The 21,000-nt window shown below is 42.8% G+C and overlaps 1 protein-coding gene across 1 annotated transcript in view; it reads left to right on the top strand.

Moving 5' to 3' along the window:
• LOC145401758 (UDP-glycosyltransferase UGT5-like) overlaps window positions 1-21,000 on the top strand; it is a 96,503-nt gene that overhangs the window by 8,674 nt on the left and 66,829 nt on the right. The window contains exon 2 of the mRNA XM_080273938.1: window positions 18,467-18,616. Coding sequence (XP_080130064.1) covers window positions 18,467-18,616 — 150 coding nt within the window. The remainder of the gene's footprint in view (window positions 1-18,466; window positions 18,617-21,000) is intronic.

Genomic DNA, 21,000 nt, shown 5'->3' with positions numbered 1-21,000 from the left:
TACATGGTAGAACGACCTGCCATATCAGAAGGTGTGCAAGCCGACTCATTCTATACAAACATTATCATTGCTTTTTACGCATAACTATGAACCCATTCCTTTTTAACAAATACTCCACAATGTGAGGCTTAACTTTTGTCCATTAGGTTATCCTTAACTTTGAGTGTGGAATAATTCTGATATCAGACGGTATGAATTCCCATATCAATTATGCCACCAACTTTAGCTCAACGTTTTATGAGTTTCTAGAAGCTATGGACGACATATTTAGAAAATATCACAGGTGCTGACAGCGATGGTCATGAACATTAAAGATGGCCATTCCTGAGTTATACTGATCTATTGGAAACACATGGGGAGGATATAGTAATTAATGAAGGATTCCTGCGTAATTTTCTTTTCGAAATTTATTGCCAAGGAAGTTTCCTTAACCAATTACTGATCACTGCTTAAGTTGTCTATTATGATTAGAGAATTGCCAAATTATGATGTCAGAAATACGGTGAAGACACCTGGCACTTGGCATTCATTGGACACAACCACGCAATACTCGACAAATTAAATTTCCCCAGTATTAAAAAGGATGGTAGTCATATGATAAGGATGCCTACTTATCACCTTCTAGTATATCCTAGCTTATAATATATCCAAGTGAAAACTTACCTACTTCACTCTCTTTAAGAAGGAAGATGATCTAGTAAGTAGTTTCCAAGATACAGCTATTTACAGATTATTTTCAGTATATGGAAACAGCTCGTAAAATACTGACAATGTGGAACTGTCATATATATGGACATAAACTAAGACTCATACCCTTTCTGAAGGATATGAAGAGAATCAAGCAAGAAGTTTCCCAAATATAACACAAGACAGATTTTTCCTTAAAATAGTGGTCATAGCTCGTAAAGTACAGACAATATGGCAATTTTACATATAGGAGGATCTGTTCCTTCTCCCGTTGGGGCTAAGATGCGAATGGATGTGTTTGTGTGGATGAGTAAATAGAGAGTGTGTCGTCCTGTCTCGGCTACCACCCTTTCTTTAGAATAGTACAAGTTTCGGAAAAGATGGATATTTAAGCTGAATGAGGCATTTTTGGGGAAAAGCAAGCAACTTACTTTTTCTTATGGATTTTGAGGTGCTGAATACGACCAGGGGTGTTGCTAAGCGATATTTTGCCATTTAAGGGGTCAAAAAAAAAAAGGTCAAAGGTTATTTGGTGAATTGCCGGGTTTCCCATTATATTTGAGATAAGACACTGCTAAAATTAACATAACTCCATCAATAATGCAGGTAGATAAGTCAGCTAGGTCTCATATTGTAGCTAAAGAAATTCTTTATTAGGTGACATGATCATTTAATGATTTCTCTCCATAATATGAGTACTTGAGGTCAAAAACTTGCGTGAACCCTTGGAACCTTATATTTAGTCCCTACCTTAATTTTGATCTCCACAGACTAAAAACCTGACAGTATAATGTGTTTGTCCTAGATTCATTTGAAAAACTAATGATGTGGGTAGTTTTTGCACTAAAGGAATCCATGATCTCTCATACAGGGACTGTGATACAAAGGGTCAACTTCCAAACTCCCGTAAATTAACATACAATTGATTTTGATAAAGTCTGGTAGCTTATATTACACATCACTGTACTGCCTGCAGTGCATCTCGCCCTCATTACATCTGCAAGCAGCTGTGCAAGGAAGGCTTGCCCTTTTGCATGAGCACTTGTGAGTATTGCAGCCCTTGGTGCATCCACAAGAAACTATGTCTCTACACGCTTTAGGAATGGGAGATAGTGTAGTCAGGACTGGTCTCAGTTTTCCATCTGTGTTCTCTCAGCCACAGGTAGTTGGCAATGCCAGTGAGGGGGTGGAAACATGTGCTTGTCGCCATATGAAGCATGTAACTTTGCCGCATCACTAGTTGGAGGTAGCAACTCTGGTGATTTCAATTTAGAGAACAGGTACACACGTCCCTTATCATATGTGTCATGTGGGACTTTGTAGACTTTGCAGAAGAATTGCTGTTCCTTAGGAAGCCCTTCATCTGAGATGGTGCCAGTAGTCCTCAGATCCTGCAGCAGGTTGTAGTTCTCTAGGAACACAGTCCAGTCTGACCTCTTAGAATGACCCATGAAATAAGACACAGTGTCACACCCAGTTATTGCGTGTTACGCAAGGAGTTCTTCAAGTGTTTGCTGCTCAAATGCTAGTGATTTATGAATCTCATGAATGGGGATGTACTTGGACTTTTTTTGATGTTCCAGCCTTCACCCATCGAGTTCTGCACTGCATTCTGTGATAATTCACCAAGAGTAGAACAACAATGTTGGTGTCATGCACAGACACAACGATATGCTTAGCAGGGGAACTGATGCAATGCAAAATCACACGTGTATCTGCCTCCTCGTGGTCAGACATCAAATCAGCTGTATCCATCTGAGGGTCATTTATTTTCACCTCTAACCCCAATCCACCAGCAACAACCATGAGCATCTTTGGTGCAGCTGATGAAATTAGCACATCTGACAAAAAGGCAGACAGATCCTTCTTCTTGTCAGACAATCCCAGGAAATCAGTCCACTTGGATGGTAATGGAACCTCTCGGTTTTCTGTCAAACATCGAATAGGATGTGAAGTTTTCTTTCCTCTTTCTCTAGTTCCTTCTTTTATTGATGTGCCAGAGTCCCTGTACTGGTCAAATGCAACATCAGTGCGGTCAAACTGTTTGCCAAGTTTCAAAATGTGGCCAACAAACCTAGCAGCATAATCTGCAAATGTCTTTGCCCCACTAGGTATACCAAAGCAGACATTTGCCTGGCCATCTATTGCAAGACATGAGCTCTCACTATCCGATAGTTCAAGATCAGGTGGGCATATCACATCCTGAGCAAGAACATCTACAAGTACTGACTTCGTCCCAGACCTCGGTGAACCATCAGCTTCATCAATACTGATGGGAACTTCCGTCAGTTCATGGTTTAAAATATTATCCAGATCAACTGGTCTCCCTGCCTGGTATGCCATAATCAATTGCTGGAAAATCTGCCTATCTGCTTTGATCACAGTTGTCTTCCCCAATCCTCTCTCGGTTCTGACGTCGTACAATGAACTAAAAGTTAATACTTTTGTTTTTTGTAATCTATCTCTTAGGCTCACTTCCTTGTTGACAAGTTGTTTCTTAACAAAGTCATCTAGCAGTGCCTGTCCCAAATCCACTGCTTTTAAGAGCGATTCCTGAATTTCTGGTGTCACAACGTCTTTGGTGGCAATGTTCATAAACTGAGTCGATGATGCTACACTTTGAAATACCTTGAATCTAATTAGAACTTCCAGGATGTTGTTCTCATCTAGGTTATCACGCTTCACCCTTCCTGGAGTACCTTCATTTGGAGTTATTTCATCAACAATGCCAATGCTGAACATTTCTCTAGTCTGTGCTGCAATGCATCCTCATAGATTGTAAGATAGAGCCCAACGACTGAGAGCAGAGGTAGTCTTTGTTATCCCAGTGATGCCACCTGCCTTCTTTCCAACCCCATTCAGCTATTCAAGACTGTGGTCAGCATCCACCTGATTGAAGAGTTTGTCAGAACCCTTCACAACAAAGTTTCCTTGCTGAAATTCATGCTTCACTTCGTGAAATATCTGAAAGGTAGAATGTGCCCCAGCGTGTATAGTTGGTGTGGTCGTACCTGAAAAAGAAAGGTAGCATGGCTCGGAATGCTTGTAGATAGCCTGTCATGACCTTTCACACAGGGGTCGGGTAAATTGGTACACAGGGCTCCGGTCAATTGGCGCAGGAGAGATACCATGTTGAGATACTGCATCCAACTCTAAAAATTCGGCTCCTTATCTCGTGATTAAAAAAAAAAAAAAAAAAAAAAACGGGGGGGGGGGGAGGGAGTTTGGCCAGAGGTCAAGAACCAAATGTAATTTGATAATTTAGCTCCTTACTTGTTTCATGGACCCAAGAACCATTTGGAAAACCACCTTCTTTGCTCCACTCCCTCCAAGAATGATAACCAGATGATAACATACAGATAAAAAGAAAAATGCTGTCACTTTTTTAAAGTACGGAAAACGGTCCAATTAAGGGCCTCTGTATCTCAGACCCTATATGAGATATCAATTCCTTTTTTGCAAAAACTACCCAGAACAATAGTCTTTCAAATGAATTGAGGAGAAATATATTATATTGAGTTTTTTTAGTTAGTGGAGATCAAAATAAAATAGGGACTATTTTTAAGGTTCAAGGAGATGACTCAAGTTTTTACCTAAAGTATCAATATTATGGAGAAAAAAAATCATAAAATGATAATGTCTTCTAATACAGAATTTCCCTAGTTACAATATGAGACCTAGCTGACTTATCTACCTGCATTATTGATGGAGTTATGTTGATTTTAGCAGTGCCTTTTCTCAAATACATCGGGTACCCCCTCAATTCACCAAATAACCTTTGACCTTTAATTTGACTCCTTAAATGGCCAAATATCGATTAACAACATCCCTGGTTGTATTCAGCACCTCAAAATCCATAAGAAAAAGTAAGTTGCTTCCTTTTTCCCAAAAATGCCTCATTCAGCCACAATTTCAAGAAATCGTACTAGACTACTTTGGGGGAAGCAGCCTTGGTATGTAGATAAATACATACACTGGCATCGACTACAACACATACTCTATCTTTCTGTGTGATATGAAGCTGTGTGTGTGTGTGTGTGTGTGTGTGTGTGTGTGTGTGTGTGTGTGTGTGTGTGTGTGTGTGTGTGATTTTGCGTGATGCTTGGTGGATGGTGTGATGTGGTATGAAAGGTGTAGTATGTGCTTTGTGTTGTAGTCAATGTGATGGTGTATGTGGTGTGATGTGTATCGCGTGTGATGTGAATGTGTGTGTTTGGTGTGGTGTGATGTGATGTGAATGTGTGTGTGATGTGGTGTGGTGTGTTGCGTGTAGTGTGGTGTGTATGGTGTAGCGTGTTATGGTTTGGTCTGTGGCGTGCTTCTTGTCTCAGATTTGTGTGTAGTGATGTGGCGTGATTTAGTGTGTGTGGGCGTGTGACCTTGTCCGTAGAGTAGTGTGATGTGGTGCGTGTTGTGCGGTAAAGAAAGACGTGTTGTGGTATGGTGTGGCTTATGTGGTGTGTGTGATGTTGTGTGTTCTGTGGTGTGGTGTAGTGTGGTGTGGTGTGGAGTGGTGTGGTGTGGTGTGGTGGTGTGTAGTGTGGTATGATGTGGTGGTATGTTGTGATTTGGCGTGGTGGTGTGGTTTGGCATAGTGGTGACTATGTTGTAATTTGGCGTGGTTGTGTATGTGATGCATGTGGTGTGGTGTGTGTTGTCGTGTGGGTGATGCACATGGTGGTGTATGTTGTCGTTTGCGTGATATGTGTGGTGTTGTGTGTGTTGTTGTGTGTGCAATGTGCATGGTGTGGCGTGTGTTGTGTGTGTGCTGTGCACGATGTGGTGTGTATCATTGCGTTTGTGATGTCAGCGGTGTAGTGTGTTTGTGATGTACGTGGTGTTGTATGTGTGTGTGTTTGATGTGTGTGGTGTGGTGTGTTTGGTGTGCGTGTTGATGTGTGTGGTGTGATGTGTCTTGTCGCGTGTGTGATGTGCGAGGTGTGGTGTGTTTTGTCGTGTGTGTGTGAGATGTGTGGTGTGCTTTGTGTGCTGTGTGATGTGTGTGGTGTGGTGTGTTTTGTGTGCATGTTGATGTAGGTGGTGTGATGTGTCTTGTTGCATGTGTGATGTGCGTGGTGTGGTGTGTTTTGTGTGCGTGTGTGATGGGTGTGGTGTGATGTGTTTTGTCGTGTGTGTGTGTTAGATGTGTGGTGTGATGTGTTTTGTTGTGTGTGTATGAGATGTGTGGTATGGTGTGTTTTGTCATGTGTGTGTGATGTGGTGGGGTTCTTTGTGGTTTTGGTTGCTTTTTGTGTTATGTGCTTTGGTGTGCAGTGTGCTTTGGAGTTGGTATGTTGTGTGTGATGCAGTTTGCAAGGTATGTATGGTCTGCTGTGTTTTATATAATATGTGCTGTGTTGTGTGGTATAGACTATACTGTGGCATGCTGTTCAGTGTTTGCTGTGTGTTGTGTGGTAAGATGTAATGTCGTGGCATACTATAGATGTAGTGGAAGGGGAAGGATCTCTTATTATATACAAATTTTACTCGTCTTAACCCTCTCGCTCATGATGATTCAATGTGAATCATAATCCTTGCAATCTGAAGAGTAACCAATGATGCAACATGATGCAAATTCCATATTAATGATCGTAGAAACGTTTTCTGTGGATGAATTTAAGTCAAATTTTGGTGAGTCAAAGTTGAGGGTGGCCAGGTCTAAGGGAAATATATGGCAACACCCGGGAGCTTATCGCAGGGGCAAGCGGCCTATTTTTAGCTCAGTGTCCTCCCAGCAGTCAGCCTAGCAGAGTGTCTGAGCATGAGGCCAGCCATTTTATTCCACATTTTCTATTACCGCACTGTCCTTACCTTACATGTATTATAGTGATAGTATATTATATATAGTGCAGTGTGCTTGTGAAGATGGTTTATAAGTGTTTCTTATATATTTTCAGAGAAAGCCAAATTTGAAAAATCAAAACCGATTTTTACTGTTCCCCTCCTATTAACCCCTTAACCCTATTCGATGCAGCCCAATACACTTGATACCAGGGAAAGAGGAGGGGCAAGAGAGGGTGGGAAGAGACGCAGGTTATTCTGGGAGGAGAGTTGCAGTTGCGTGGAGGGGTGGGAGAGTGATGGGGGACAAGGAGGGTGTGAGGGAGTGGAGTAGAGGGTGGCATGGAGCCGGCCGAGGGGGGGGTGCCCCCCACCACCCGGGTTGGTCCGATCCCCCCCTCACGCCACATTAGGGGCGAGTTCTCATTGGCCTGAAGCCATGTACATCATAATCGGGGTGGAGCAAGCATTCCGCAGTTTTTTACAGGCCACGTTCAGTTGATACAATTAGGCATTTTGGCATAAAACTCTAATCGCATCAATTGATGCGATTAGGACTTAAGGGGTTAAACTAAAACTACAGTGTCACACGAGGATTATTGGAGAAGGAGTACATGAAATACTTGTTTAGTGGGAGTGAAAGTGAAGAAAGTAGTGAGAGTGAATCTGATAGTGAATCTGGTGAGGAGAAAAGAGAGAGCAAAATCTGCCCTCAAGGGAGGAGGAGATAAACGCAAAGCCGCGGTCAAGGTCATGGTGATTAGCACTACAGACAGCAGTAGTACCATCACCACCACCACTCCTTTCACCACTGCCACCACTGGTGTAACTACTGCTGTCATCACTGCCGCTACTCCTGTCACCACTGCCATCGCTGCTATTTGAACAAGAGGAAGAGGGACACCAGCTATATATGTCCTGTTTGCGATGCCGCTCTGCACAAGACTGTGCTTTCATCAATATCATACTGATGAAAGGATACAGAAGTAAATCACATCGCACACACACACACACACACACACACACACACACACAAAAGCTGTGATCATACCTGTCCTCTCTGCAACTCCACCTCCTCTCAAGAAACACTACAACACTGCTAGAGGACGTGAGTAACCATCTTATTTATTTAGTTTTTATACCACTGTATAGCAAGGTATAAATTGTGTGTTTACCATATATTTCTCATAGGGAAACTGTGGCACATTTCACTGCTAATCTCCCAGTCATTTTACTTGTAAAGTATAGATTGCATCAAAAATCTAAAGAAAGCATGATCAAGCTGATGATTTCTTATGCATCCTTTTGTAAAGCAAAGTAACCTATGTGTGCAAATAATTATTTGGGGAAAAGTTACGAAAGACAACCATAGCCTAGGGGCCAGAGTGTAGGTGCTGTCCCCGCACGCAATCCATCGTAACTTTTCAAAATTATTTTTCTCAATAACAGTAAGGGTTATAATGCTGTGAATTATATTATGGACTTCCGCAACCTTTGGGCTACAAAACTGGATAGAATTTACATATATGTTTGCTTCAGTGCCACTAGTAACATACGAAATAAACAAATCAGACGTTTTTAGGAGATATAGTTTTTTTTCGATTTACTCGAAACCTTTTGGACATATTAACTCGAAACCAGACTCATTTGGAAGCTCATGAAATTCTGCTTATAGACATGTTCTTTGCAACTGCACGTCACTGGAAAAAATTTTCACAGTGATGTTGGGAAGTTATGAGAAGCTAGTTTTCACCTAAATAAGGTTTATTCATGCTTCATTTCTGTACATTTATTCATCTGTTTTATGTGTTTGTTTTTTTCTTTCTTATCTGATAGTATAAACATCAGAGAAGATGATGGGATGCGATTTATAACAATAAAAGCACAATAGTATTTTTTTTCCTTTCCGCACAAGTGGAGGAGCCTGAGCTGGGTTTTGGTTCTGTGGGGGGAAACAAAACTTACTGAAAACTTATGGTGCACGAGAGGGCTTATGTGTTACATGAACGACAAGTTTTGGCGTGAATGTAAACATCGGGCACTGCAAAACAATTTCAGTCCCGTGATAGGGCATCTCCTTCCTCACTGCACTGGCTGGCTGCTTTGGCGTTCGGCCCCGTCCCCTTGACTCCACCCCTTTGCTCAAACAGCCTTCCATAGAAATCTGCTGCTTGTTTGAAACATGCGTGACTTTATCTTGGATTTTTTTTTTTTTTTAGACTGGAGTCAATACAATAGTTATTCATTCAGTATTCTTTCTTAGTATTACATTTGATAAGGCCCAGCAACACCACATACAGTAGTGTTTATATTACTACTACAGGAAGTAATGCTTCATTCTAGACAGGGTTTCATACAGGCACAGAAGTTTAGAATACCACCCGAAACTTATGAAGCTGCAAGGCTTACAGTGTTACCATATCAAAAAGCAAGAAGTTGACTTGGGAAGAACCACAATTTTTATGAGTGTCTGTACATTGGTACCTATCAAACCGGTATGCCAGATTACCTCAGTTTGCAATACATAGTACATTTCATAACTATACCTACTGAAAGTAGTCAACAACATAAATCCTGCACAGCTCACAATCGTAGTTTGACCCTGAAGCATCTGAGGATCGAGAATTGAAGTAGTTGATAGAAGTTCATTCCCCAACCAACAAATGTTAGACCAGAGTCATGGGAGAGGGGAAGGGATGGTGTGTAGCGATGAAGTGATACAAACAAAGGGTCTGAACTGTGGCAACTTATGTAGTGAAATCTCCACATACTGATAAATTTAGTACTGCTTTTTAGAAATAGGTAGAAGGTATCTATACGTTTGTGTGGAACATGTTTGAGCAAGGAGAACGAATTCGAGCCAAGTAGCTTTTGTTGAAAATGATATATAGCATTAGTGTTGTTCAGGTTCACTATTTTTCACTGCTATTTCACTTTTTAAGTTGGTTGATTTCCTGTTTCTGTGCTCTCCACGTCACGAGCTGTGACTTGCATCATAGCTTTAACTAGAGAGTTTTGGATATAATGAGAGCATTGCAGACATCAGCCTATTCGGTCACACATAAAATCTCATAAAACCATTGTTTCTGAAGCATTTTTCATTACTGAAGTGCCAAATCATGTTTCAAACGATGCCCAATCAAATTCATAGCTATACAAACTCATAACTTCAAAGTGCATCCGCCCAATTGTGGTGGAGGAGGCATTAAGTGATTGATCTGTCCGTCCATGCGCGTGTTCATGGGTCTGTGCATCCATAATGCTTGTGGGTGCGTCATTTCCTGAACTCCTCAACGGATTTCAACCAAACTTTTGTCAGTGATACAACATGATAATACAATAAACTGATTAAGTCAGCAAGGCCAAGGGATCAAAGGCCAAAGTCATTTGACTTAATTTATCCATGTGGGCGCAGTATCCCCTAAATTCCTTGGCAGATTTCGACCCAAGTTTTGTCAGTGATATAGTATGAAGGAACAATGTGCTGATTAGGTCAGCAAGGTCAAAGGGTCAAAGGACAAGGTCACAAGGGTGTGGGTGCACTATTTCCTGAACCCCTCTACAGACTTCAACCAAACTTATGTCAGTGATACAATATTAAGGGATCATAAACCAATTAGGTTAGCAAGGTCAAGGTCATATGGCAGTGGGTGCTTTATCTTCCCACCCCTCGACGAATTTGGACCAAACTTTTGTCAATGATAAAGTATGAAAAGATGAACTGAACAGGTAACCAAGGTCAAGGGGTCAAAGGCCAAGGTCATATGGGACTGACTTTTTATCGCTTGTCTCTTCAACACAGTAAATCCTGTCGTGGAAATAGTGTGGCGGGTCTGATGGAGGCATACCGAGGGATGCTCTGCATCGACAACTCGCTGACCGAGTTCTTGGCATTGCATTAAGTTCAGTGATATGAGTGTTTTAAGTAATATTTTTGCTTTACTTAAAAATATGGTGAATTTTGAGTAAGCCCCTTTCTCATACTCCTCTTAATTTAAGGTGACGATAAAAACCTGCCGTTTATATCTTAGTTCGGTATTTCCACAAAGCTGGACTACCACAGACTGGCCACCCGCAGTGCCTGGGCGACCAGTGTTAACTGTTCCTGTGTTCATGCTCGCTCTAACCACATTCTGGACATCGGTGCAGTTTAACCCCTCGTTGCTATGGACACACTTAGGTCTTTATTCAGCCTAACACCTGTTGGGACTGATGTGATGCACTTACCAGAGATGTGACATGGCAGTGTGTGTTGTAGAATAACGATAAAACAACAACAACAGCATTAATAATAATAATGATAATAATATTATTATTATTATTATTATTATTATTATTATTAAAACAATAATGATCTTTTGTTTCTCCAAGTGCCAGTTCACCCAGTGTAATTCACTAGCACTCAAAACACGCTTAAACCTTTACACTTAAAAGTATTGTGACATTATTCATATACAGTACATATTTCGTCTGAAGAACTGTCAATGACCAAATCCTGTAATTATCCATCACAACACTTCTTTCAAGACTGCAGCTTCACGAAAAGACAAAGGCTTTGAGCTGCCCCTTAAAAGACTCAGTAGAGGTCAACAGTCTCATGGCTCAAGGCGATTTGCGAGTATAATATAACGTTGAGAAGTGGGACTTCCTAGTTAGGTAGTCTGAGGGTCCTCAGTACTTCTCGTATTTTCTCCGTTGCGTGCCAAAGTTGCCGCATGCACACCACAAAGCCAGCCAGGAGGCAGGGCGTGTGTGCTGCTCAATCCCCTTACGGTTTTTTAGTCAGCCTATACACCACTGACCGGGCTAATGTATGGCCCGGCCTGCACTATAGGTGCAGGAAAACTGTAAACGAACGAACGAACGAAAGATGCCGATTAGCCTGCTATGGTGAAGGTAGTTATTTTGTAAAATCATACATTAATATTTGACCTCTTGTTCTCTATATGTTTTATTTATGTCACTGTTAAATTATGAATTTTATTTCATTTTGTAAGCTAAATAATTTAGTGTTGTGTAATGTAAGAAAACTGTGGCATGTTTTGGATGTCTCAGATTTAGTAACTGTTGCTGCTGGGGACAGGTATCAGCATGTCCGAGAAAGCTGGAGAAAAAGGGAAGGCTATTTAAGGAGGTTAAAGAGCCTAGGGGAGTCAGTTTCGTTTCAGTTCAGTTTGAGTTTAGTTTAGTGTCAGTGCAGATTGTACAGCTCCAGTACTTGTGAAAACAGTGAAGTGAAGTTGGCAAGCATTAAGTGTAATTATTTTGAAAATAAAGACAGCAAACTTAAGAAGGCAGTGTTTGCTTACAATACCTGAGCTGATGTCATTGTTTTACACCGAAGGGCTTACCTTAAGAGGAGCAGCTCACTGGGCAACGTCCTTCCTATACTGAACTACAGCTTTTGGAGAGTGTGGCAGTGTGGGAAGGGAACTTAGCAGTGGTGTCAGGAGCTTATATCATTAAAGAAGTGCTGCAGGGAGTCAAACCTTCGACATGGATGCAGAAGGTGTACAGACAAGAGGCCAAGCGAGGCAAGAGGCATCGCTGGCTGCAATCATGAAGCTAATACAAACACAAATTGTACAAGCACAGAATGAATGACATAAAGAACTCAAAGAACTATTACAAGCCCAGAAAGAAGGAGAGAATAAACTCAGAGAACAATTACAGACAAAGAACAAAGGACAGAAAGAACTCAAAGAACAATTACTGGTACAGAATGAAGGACAGAAAGAACTCAAAGAACAATTATAAGCACAAAGTGAGCAACTAAAAGAACAAAGTGAAGAACAGAAAGACCAGTATGAGCTTCAAGAGGCATTACAGGAATAACAGAGGGAGTTACAGCTGAGGATGCAAGACATCTAGACGCTTTCATGCGGGAAATAAAGGAAGAACAACAAGAGTTTAAGGAGAAAGTATAAGCTGAGCTACGGCAGCAGAAGTACGAGGTAAGCAATAACGTGATGAAGTGCAGACAGCATGTTGGCAACCAGGTGAATATTAGTGAGGGAACAGTGATGGAGTGCAGACAGCATGGAGCTAACCAGTTGAAGCAAGTAGTTAATCATGTGAAGATAATTACTGAGAAAATTGAGGCTCTAGAGAAATATTGCACTGCTGAGCTTCAGGATAGTGTACAGGGAGAATATGGAAAGAACGGACCATGTATGGTGAATCTTGACGAATCCCAAGTCAAAATTGGGAAAGCCCGAGGAACTGATGGAATGTGGTGAAATGCTGAAGCATGGGGGAGAGATAGTAGTAGAATGGATGTGGAAGATGTGCAGATATACCTGGGAGGAAAATAAAGTCCCGGAGAATTGGAAGTCAGGTATAATTATTTCCCTGTACAAAGGACAAAAAGAAGAGAAAGTGTGTGGTAATCACAGAGGCATTTGTCTTCTTAGTGTAATAGGAAAAGTATTTGGTAGGATATTTATAGACAGAGGTAAGGAAATAACAGAGGAATTAGTTGGAGAAGAACAGAAAGATTTTTGGAAGGGAGGAGGTTGTGTAGATCAAGTATTCATTCTTAGGTCTTTAGTAGAAAAGTTTCTTGAGACAGGAAAGGAGTTGTAGGCAGCCTTCATGGATCTGAAGAAAGCACATGACTGGGAGAATAGATAAGGATTGTGGAAAGTATTAAGAATATATGGGGTAAATGGGAAGTTGTTGAATGTTGTGAAGTGTGAGGATGCTAAGGCTGCAGTGCGTGTGGACAGTGAAATGAATGAATTTTTCTATCTGAATGTTGAATTGAAGCACGGATGTGTCATGTTTCCACGGTTGTTCAGTCTGTATAGGGATGGGGGTACATGGGAAGTTGTTGAATGCCGTGAAGTGTGAGGATGCTAAGGCTGCAGTGCGTGTGGACAGTGAACTGAGTGAATTTTCTATTTGAATGTTGAATTGAAGCACGGATGTGTCATGTCTCCAAGGTTGTTCAGTCTATATATGGATGGGGTTATAAAAGAGATATAAGGTAGGGCAGTGGATGTTGGAGCCCTATTGAGAGAGGGCAGTGTGTGGAAACTCCTTGTACTGTTATTTGCAGATGATACTGTGTTTTTAAGTGAAGACGAAGGGGAACTGCAAGGCTGGTGAATGAGTCTGACAGAGTGTGTAGGAAACTGAATCTAAGGGTGAATGTAGGGAAGAGCAGTGTCAAGGTCTTCGAGAGAAATGAAGTCACTGAATGTACAATGAGGTTGGATGACGGGGAAATGGAAAATGCAAGTGCGTTTACATACTTGAGTAGTGTGATGAGTAAGGATGCAAGTTTAGAGAAGAAGGAAGAAAGGTTGCTGGTTCTTCGAAAGCAGTGATAAGAAACAGGGAGGTGAGAATGGAAGTGAAAAATTTGCTGCATGATAGTATCGTGATACCAACTCTAACATGTGGAAGTGAAACTTGGACCTTCTTGGAGGGACAGAAGTCGAGAGTGAGAGCAGTGGACATGAGTTATCTTAGAGGAGCATGTGGAGTCACATGGGGAGATAGACTGAAAAATAAGAAAGTAAAGGAGCACTGCGGTGTGGATGTGGATGTCATAGGAAACGTTCGGAGAAACACACCGAGGTGGTTGGCCATGTGGGGAGGATGGAGAGCAAGAGACTGATGAGGACAGTGTATGTGAGTGAGGTGGAGCAGGGAAGGATGGAGGAGGAGGCCAAAGATGAGGTGGAGGGATGGAGTGGAGACGTATATGAGAGAGAGGTGTGTGAGCTGGAAACGGAAGTGAAATGGTGGGAGACAAGGTGACATGGAGGTGATTTATTTGTGCCCACCACTTACAGTATTACAGCGTCTGGCAATAGAAAGATAGACTTAATCATGATGCCCCAGTTTTTAGGCCTCAAACCTGTGAAGTGCATGGCTATAATGGGGGTCCAGTTACAAAAAAAAAATCAGGAATTTGATGACAAAGTATGGGAAGCTTATCATGCACAGTTTGAGTTACTTGCTGACCAGTATGGTTGGGGTGATACACAGAGGGCAGTGCAGCTGGCCACTAGCCTCATGGGTGCCGCAATGGAAATTCTGGTCCGGCTGTCAGTATAGGAGAGGATCAGTTTATCAGTCCTTAGTAGAAGTGCTGGAGTGCAGATGTGGGGCCATACAGCAGACTAAGGTTTACAGGGCAAGATTCCAGATCTTTGTACAGGCTCGAGGAGAACCCCTACAGCAGATTGCTGATAACCTGTAGAGTATGGCATACAAGGCATACCCTGGAGCGGCACCTACCTGTTGGTTATTCTTCTGAGGCACCAGTTCATCGATGCTCTTGATAGCACAGAGTTGAAAGTGCAAGTGAAGCAGGCACAATCAAGAAACATGCAAGAAGCACTAGCCAGGGCTCTAGAATTTGCATCCTATATTAGGTCCAGGACATCCACTTTTCAGGCAGATCGTAGAGCGGGATTCAGGGGAAGAAAGGGGCAGGTACGTGATACAGAAAATTTTGAAGGAAGCTGGTACTGTGAAAGGCCAGGACATAGGAAACAAGACTGCTACAAGTGGAAGAGGGAACGGAGAAGACCGCAGGAGGTTGCTGGTTCTGCAGGAAGCCGGGACAAAAGAAAGAGGATTGATACAAGTGGACGAAGGAGCAAGAACAAGGCAGTACAAGGAAATCTGCAATTGTAACAAAAGGGTGTTGGACATGCAGTATGGTTGGACACTTCAGTTCTGAGTGTCCAAAGAAGAAAAAGAAGGATAAGAAGAAGGCTGCAGAAGCCTGGAAAGAAACAGAAAACTAGTGGAGGATGGTGTTAAGGGGCAAACACCAACCTGCTTTTCCCAAGTATTACCGACCACTGAGAAAATGCAAGACAACTGCAATTGACAGTTTGCAGGTAGATGGAAGAATAGACTGAAAGAAGTGTTTCCTGGTGATTGACTTGGGCTCAGAGAAGACTTTTGTGAGGCCTGATGTGTTACATCAGAGGTATCTGTCTGAATCATCAGAATAATTGTGTGACATAACTAGGCATTGTGCAGAAATGAAGGGACCCTTGGATGTCCTGACTAAAGTGGCAGGAGAAGAGCCTGCGCTGCCAGTATATGTAGCCAAGATGGAGGATCCTTGCCTTCTTGGTCTGGACTATCTGATGTCCATGGGATGTGAGCTGGACTTCTGCTCCACGAAGCTGAAGGTCCAAGGAAAGTCGGTTCCCATCACGGCAGTGAGCTATACCAGTTCTGGCAGCAAGGTGAGGGCGCTTCGCACTACAGCAATACTCCCAAGATCAGAACTATTGCTTCAGTGCAAGGTGAGTGGCTTTTTCAGCAGTTGTCTAGGGGTAGTGGAGCCTGATGTATGATGCAAGACACAGACATGAATGATGGTTGGGAGAACTTTGGTGGAAACAGGTGCAAGTGAAGTGCCGGTTGTGGTGGCCAAATTCTCCTGCGAGCCACAGAAGATCAATGAGAGAGAAACTGTGGGACTGTGCAGGCAGTGGACCCATAATAACGTCAGAGGAAGGCCTGTAAAAGGAGTGTAGTCAAAGAAGATGGACATCTGCCAGACCAACTACAAGACCTATTTTCAAGGAGTTGCCATTCCCTGGATAACTCAAGTGCTGAAGTTGAGGCAGCTGCTGATGAAGTTTGCTGATGTCTTCCACTGGAGACCTAGACCTGTGGTGCACTGATCTGATGGAGCATTGTATAGGCACCGGAGATCACCACCCTATTAAAGAGCCATCTCAGAGGATGGCGCCAGTTCAAAGACAAGAAATGGAGATGGTGATGGAGAATCTTCAAAGTCAGGGAGTGATAGAAAAGTCCAGCAGTCCATGGGCATCAGCAGTTGTTCTGGTAAGGAAGAAGGATGGCTCGGTAAGATGCTGTGTGGATTATTGATCCCTGAACGAAGTAACAGTGAAGGATGCATACCCCTTGCCAGGGATTAATGACACACTGGATGTTTTGTTAGGTGCCAAGTGGTTCTCCACCCTAGATATGAAAGTAGGATACCACCAGGTCAAGGTTGCAACAAAGGAAAAGGAGAAAACAGCCTTTTCATTTGGGTGGGTTTAACCCCTAAAGTACTAACAGGATCGATCGATCCTTTTTCAGGATTATGCAAGATACTGAATGTGATCAACAGAGGAGCCTTTGGGAAAAACTGCAGACACTAGGCTTCAGCCCGATTGTGATGTATATCGATGCAAACCATTGAGAACTAAGTCCTGAGTAGGGAGGGGGGAGTGATTCCCCCACCGCCCTCTCGCCATCTTCCTAAATCCCAATACCTTTGTTCCCTCTCCCCCTCCCTTGCCTCTGACTGCCTCCTGCTTCCTCCCTCCCCCTCCCCTGCCATCATCCATCACGCCACAGCGGTTCCCTCCTTTTTCCCCCCCCTCCCTGTCTTCCTGGGGAGGGTTATATCCCCCCTACCCACCCTCCACATCCCTGTACTCTCTCTCTGCCTGTCCTCTTTGTCTTGTGGTGTCTGTCTCCCACCTCTTTACCCCAGTACTACCGCTCCAACCCTCTCCCCACCTCACCCCCACCCCCACCCCCACCCCCTGTAGTATGCCGTCCACTTACAACTCACCCCCCGCCCGCCTAGAGTATTATACGTCATTGTTACTATTCATGTCGCATGTTTTCATTCAGTACCAGATAATTGTTTGTGTAATTGTATACACCGATGCACAAAACATAGAATGTATTTTTTTTTTTTTTTAATGTTATATTGTTATGAATATCCGTGTATATACCGTAATGTTTCCTGTAAATATTAGTAAAGTTTGTTTTTTATAATAATAAACTGTGTATTTGTGTGTTTGTCTTTCTCACACACCGTTATCATTATTTTGCATACTTTAGCTTTTTTCTCCCTTAACATTCTTACAGCTACTTGATTTGACAGCTCTGAGGGGAGGGGATGGTGGGGAGGGGGGGAGGGGAGAGGGGAAGGAGAGTGGGTGTTGGAGTGTGTAACACCAAGAAAAAGACGCTGCATGCTTTTGCGCATTTTTTAAAATTTTGACAGCTACACAGCTATGAGGGAAGGGGACGGGGGGAGGGAAGGTCGGGAGGGGAGACGTGCTGGGGGGGAAGGGTGTTGGGAGTGAGGAACACCACCATAATTATTGTGCATGCTATTGTTTGAAAGAAAATGAGCTGGAAAATTCTGAAGGGGGTTGGTGGAGGGGGGAGGAGGGGGTAGGGGTAGGGGAGGAGGAGAGAGGGGGGTAATGGGAGTGGGTGAGGAAGGTCATGGGAGGATTGGAATGAGGGAAGGATGGCGGGAGTGCATAGAAAACTGGAGTCGCCCTGCCTGGAAGGGTAACTTTTTTCAACATGTGACATGTTTTCGATGTCTCCGACTTAGTAACTGTTATTGCTAGGCAGAGGTACCAGCACGTCCTAGAATGCTGGAGAAAAAGAGAAGGGTATTTAAGGAGGTGGAAGAGCCTAGGAGAGTCATTTTCATTTCAGTTCAATTTGAGTTTAGTTCAGTGTAAGTTCTGTGCCTATGCAGATTATATAGCTCTCGTACTTGTGAAAACAATGAAGTTGGCAAGCACTAACTGTAGTTATTTGGAAAATAAAGACAGCAAACTTAAGAAGGCAGTGTTTATTTACAACGTCTGACCTGATCCCATTGTAAATCGAAGAGCTGACCTTAAGAAGAACAGCTCGCTGGGCAACGTCATTCCTATACTGAACTACTGCTGTTTGAACCTGTGACAGTGTGGGACGGGGACGGGCCACATGCAAAAACGACTGATCAGAGCATGATGACTAAACAACAGCTGGGTCTTAGAGGTGCAAAGGAAAATCAGCATCAAACCTGAATATGCCAACAGATGTTTTAACAATTCAGCAGTCAGAAGATACCTGCTAGACCAATCCATATTGCAATACAATCTTCAACAGGAGGAAAAATCATTGAGTGATTGAGTATTAAGATGTGCATTTTTTGCAAACCATCTAACCACAAGCTCCCCTAACTGTTGTACATTGTGGTTTGCAGATGCGGGTGTGGTTGCTGCTGGTGGCTGCGGTGGCGTGTGTGTCATCTGTGCAGGCGGGTCGTATCTTCTTCCTCAGTCCTATAGCGTCAAAGAGCCAGAAGAACTTTTATATGGGCATCGTCAACGCACTGGCAGACCATGGCCATCAGGTGACTTATTTATTACACACTAGAGAGAGAGAGAGAGAGAGAGAGAGAGGCAGACAGACAGACAGACAGACAGACACACACACACACACACACACACACACACACACACACACACACACACACACACACACACACACACACACACACACACACACACACACACACACACACACACACACACACACACAGAGTCCTCTTCATGTAGTATTACCCCCTTTATCCATTGTTTTGGAACCTCAGGCGATCTGGATGGTAGCAAATGTATCTGCCAATGATCTAGATATAAATATAATCCTATCGACTCTACCACTCACCCTTAAAACCACTACATAAAATTTTTACACACTTCTCGCCCCACACTCCCAAAACCTTCTACACTTATGCCTACCCATGAACCATTGTATGGAGTGGGTGATTTCTCCAGTAATAGGAACTGTTGTTCTTTCGCTCTATTCAACACGAGAGCTCTTCTGTCGGAGTGCAAGAGAAGCGTTATACGTGGACCACTTTGAATAGTAACTAGCTGTCTATCCATTACCAGACGCCTTTATCCCGCAAGGGGAGACCACAGACAAGTCACCTCCATTTTACCCTGTCCCCCACCATTTGACTGCCCTATCCCCTGCTCACACCCAACTCCCTCATATACCTCTCCACTTCATCCCTCCATCTTATCGACCTCCCCCTGTCATTCACACGGGACTTATCTTGGAAAAATCATATTGCATCTCTTGTAAAATATGCTACCAAGATATTAGGTGTGCTAAGCCGACTCCTTGCCTTCTTTACCCCTGCACAGCTGTTGACTTTATACACGGGTTTTATTCGCCCCTGTTTAGAGTACAGCTTTCATGTGTGGGGAGGTTCCCCACATACAGCTCTTCTCAATAGAGTGGAGTCAAAGCAGTTCATCTCATCAACTCTCCTATTACTGGCTCCCTTCAACCTCTGTCTCTTCACAGCACTGTTGCCTCTTTATCTCTTTTCTATCGCTACTTCAATGGTCACTGCTCCTCTGAACTGTCTGCTTGCATCCCTCCACCTCTACGACGGGTGCGTAGCACCCGTCTAGCAACAAACTCTCATCCCTTTTCTGTCCAACTCTCTAGTGCAAGAGTTAACCGCTACTCCCAGTCCTTCATTTATGCAACAGGTCATCTCTGGAACTGTCTCCATCTGTCTGTATTTCCTACTTCCTATGATCTCCACTCTTTCAAACGCGCGAAATGAATGGATCCCGAATTTGGCTCTCTTTTGTATTGTTTTTGTTTTTTTCTTGGAGGTAGCATTCTTTCGAGCTCAGCCTTTGGTTTCTTCTTCCTCGCATAAAAAAAGTCACATACACTCTCCTTGTACGTCTCTCACTCTATCCTCTCCACGTGGCCAAACCACCTTAATGTACTTCTAACGCTTTATATCGCATCCAGATCCACACCACAACGCTTCTTCACTTCCTCATTTATAAGTCTGTCTCTCCATGTAACTCCATGTGCACCTCACAAATAACTCCTTTCCACTGCTCTTCCTCTTGACTTGTGTCCTTCCAACAAGGTCCAAGCTTCACTTCCATATGTTAGACTTGGTATTACAATACTATCATGCAGCGACTTTTTTACTTCCGTGCTCATTTCCGTATTTCTTATTACTGCTTTCAAAGAATCGGCAACTTTTCTTCCTTAATGTACCCTTTCAAGCACTTCATCTTCCAAACTTCCATTCTTACTCAACACACTACCCAGGTACTTAAATGCACTCACATTTTCTATTTCCTCATCATTCAGCCTCAGTGTATATCCAGTGACTTTAGTTCTCAGAAGGATTATAACTTTGCTTTTCGTTATATTTACTTTCATATACTATTTTTTACACACTCTTTGAAACTCATTCACCGAGCCTTGCAGTTCCCCCTCGTCTTCTCGTAACAATATAAAATCATCTGCAAACAACAGTAATGGAAGTTTCCAAACCTGCCCTCCTTCATTAAGGCCACTCCAATATCCACTACCGTACCTTCATCTCTTTGAAAACCCAGTCCTTATATAGAATGAACAACCATCGGGACATGACACATCCCTGTTTCAATCCAACATTCAGATAGAAAAATTCACTTAGTTTGCTATCTACACACACTGCAGCCTTGATATCCTCATACATAATCATCACGTCATTCAATGACTTCCCATTTACTCCATATATTCTTAATATTTTCCATATTCCTTTTCTATCCACTCTGTCATATGCTTTCTTTGAATCCATGAAGGCCGAGTACACCTTCTTTTCCTTATCTAGAAACATTTCCACTAGCGACCTAAAGATGAATATCTGATCAACACAAACTCTTCCCTTCCTAAAACTTGCCTGTTCTTCTCCAGCTAATTTCTCTG

Source organism: Coenobita brevimanus, chromosome 56 (genome assembly GCF_032717465.1).
Source record: "Coenobita brevimanus isolate Jiangsu-jjx chromosome 56, ASM3271746v2, whole genome shotgun sequence".
NCBI classification, from domain to species: Eukaryota; Metazoa; Arthropoda; class Malacostraca; order Decapoda; family Coenobitidae; genus Coenobita; species Coenobita brevimanus.
The sequence above is the reverse complement of the archived record's forward strand: the minus strand, read 5'-3'. Positions and strand labels throughout refer to the sequence as shown.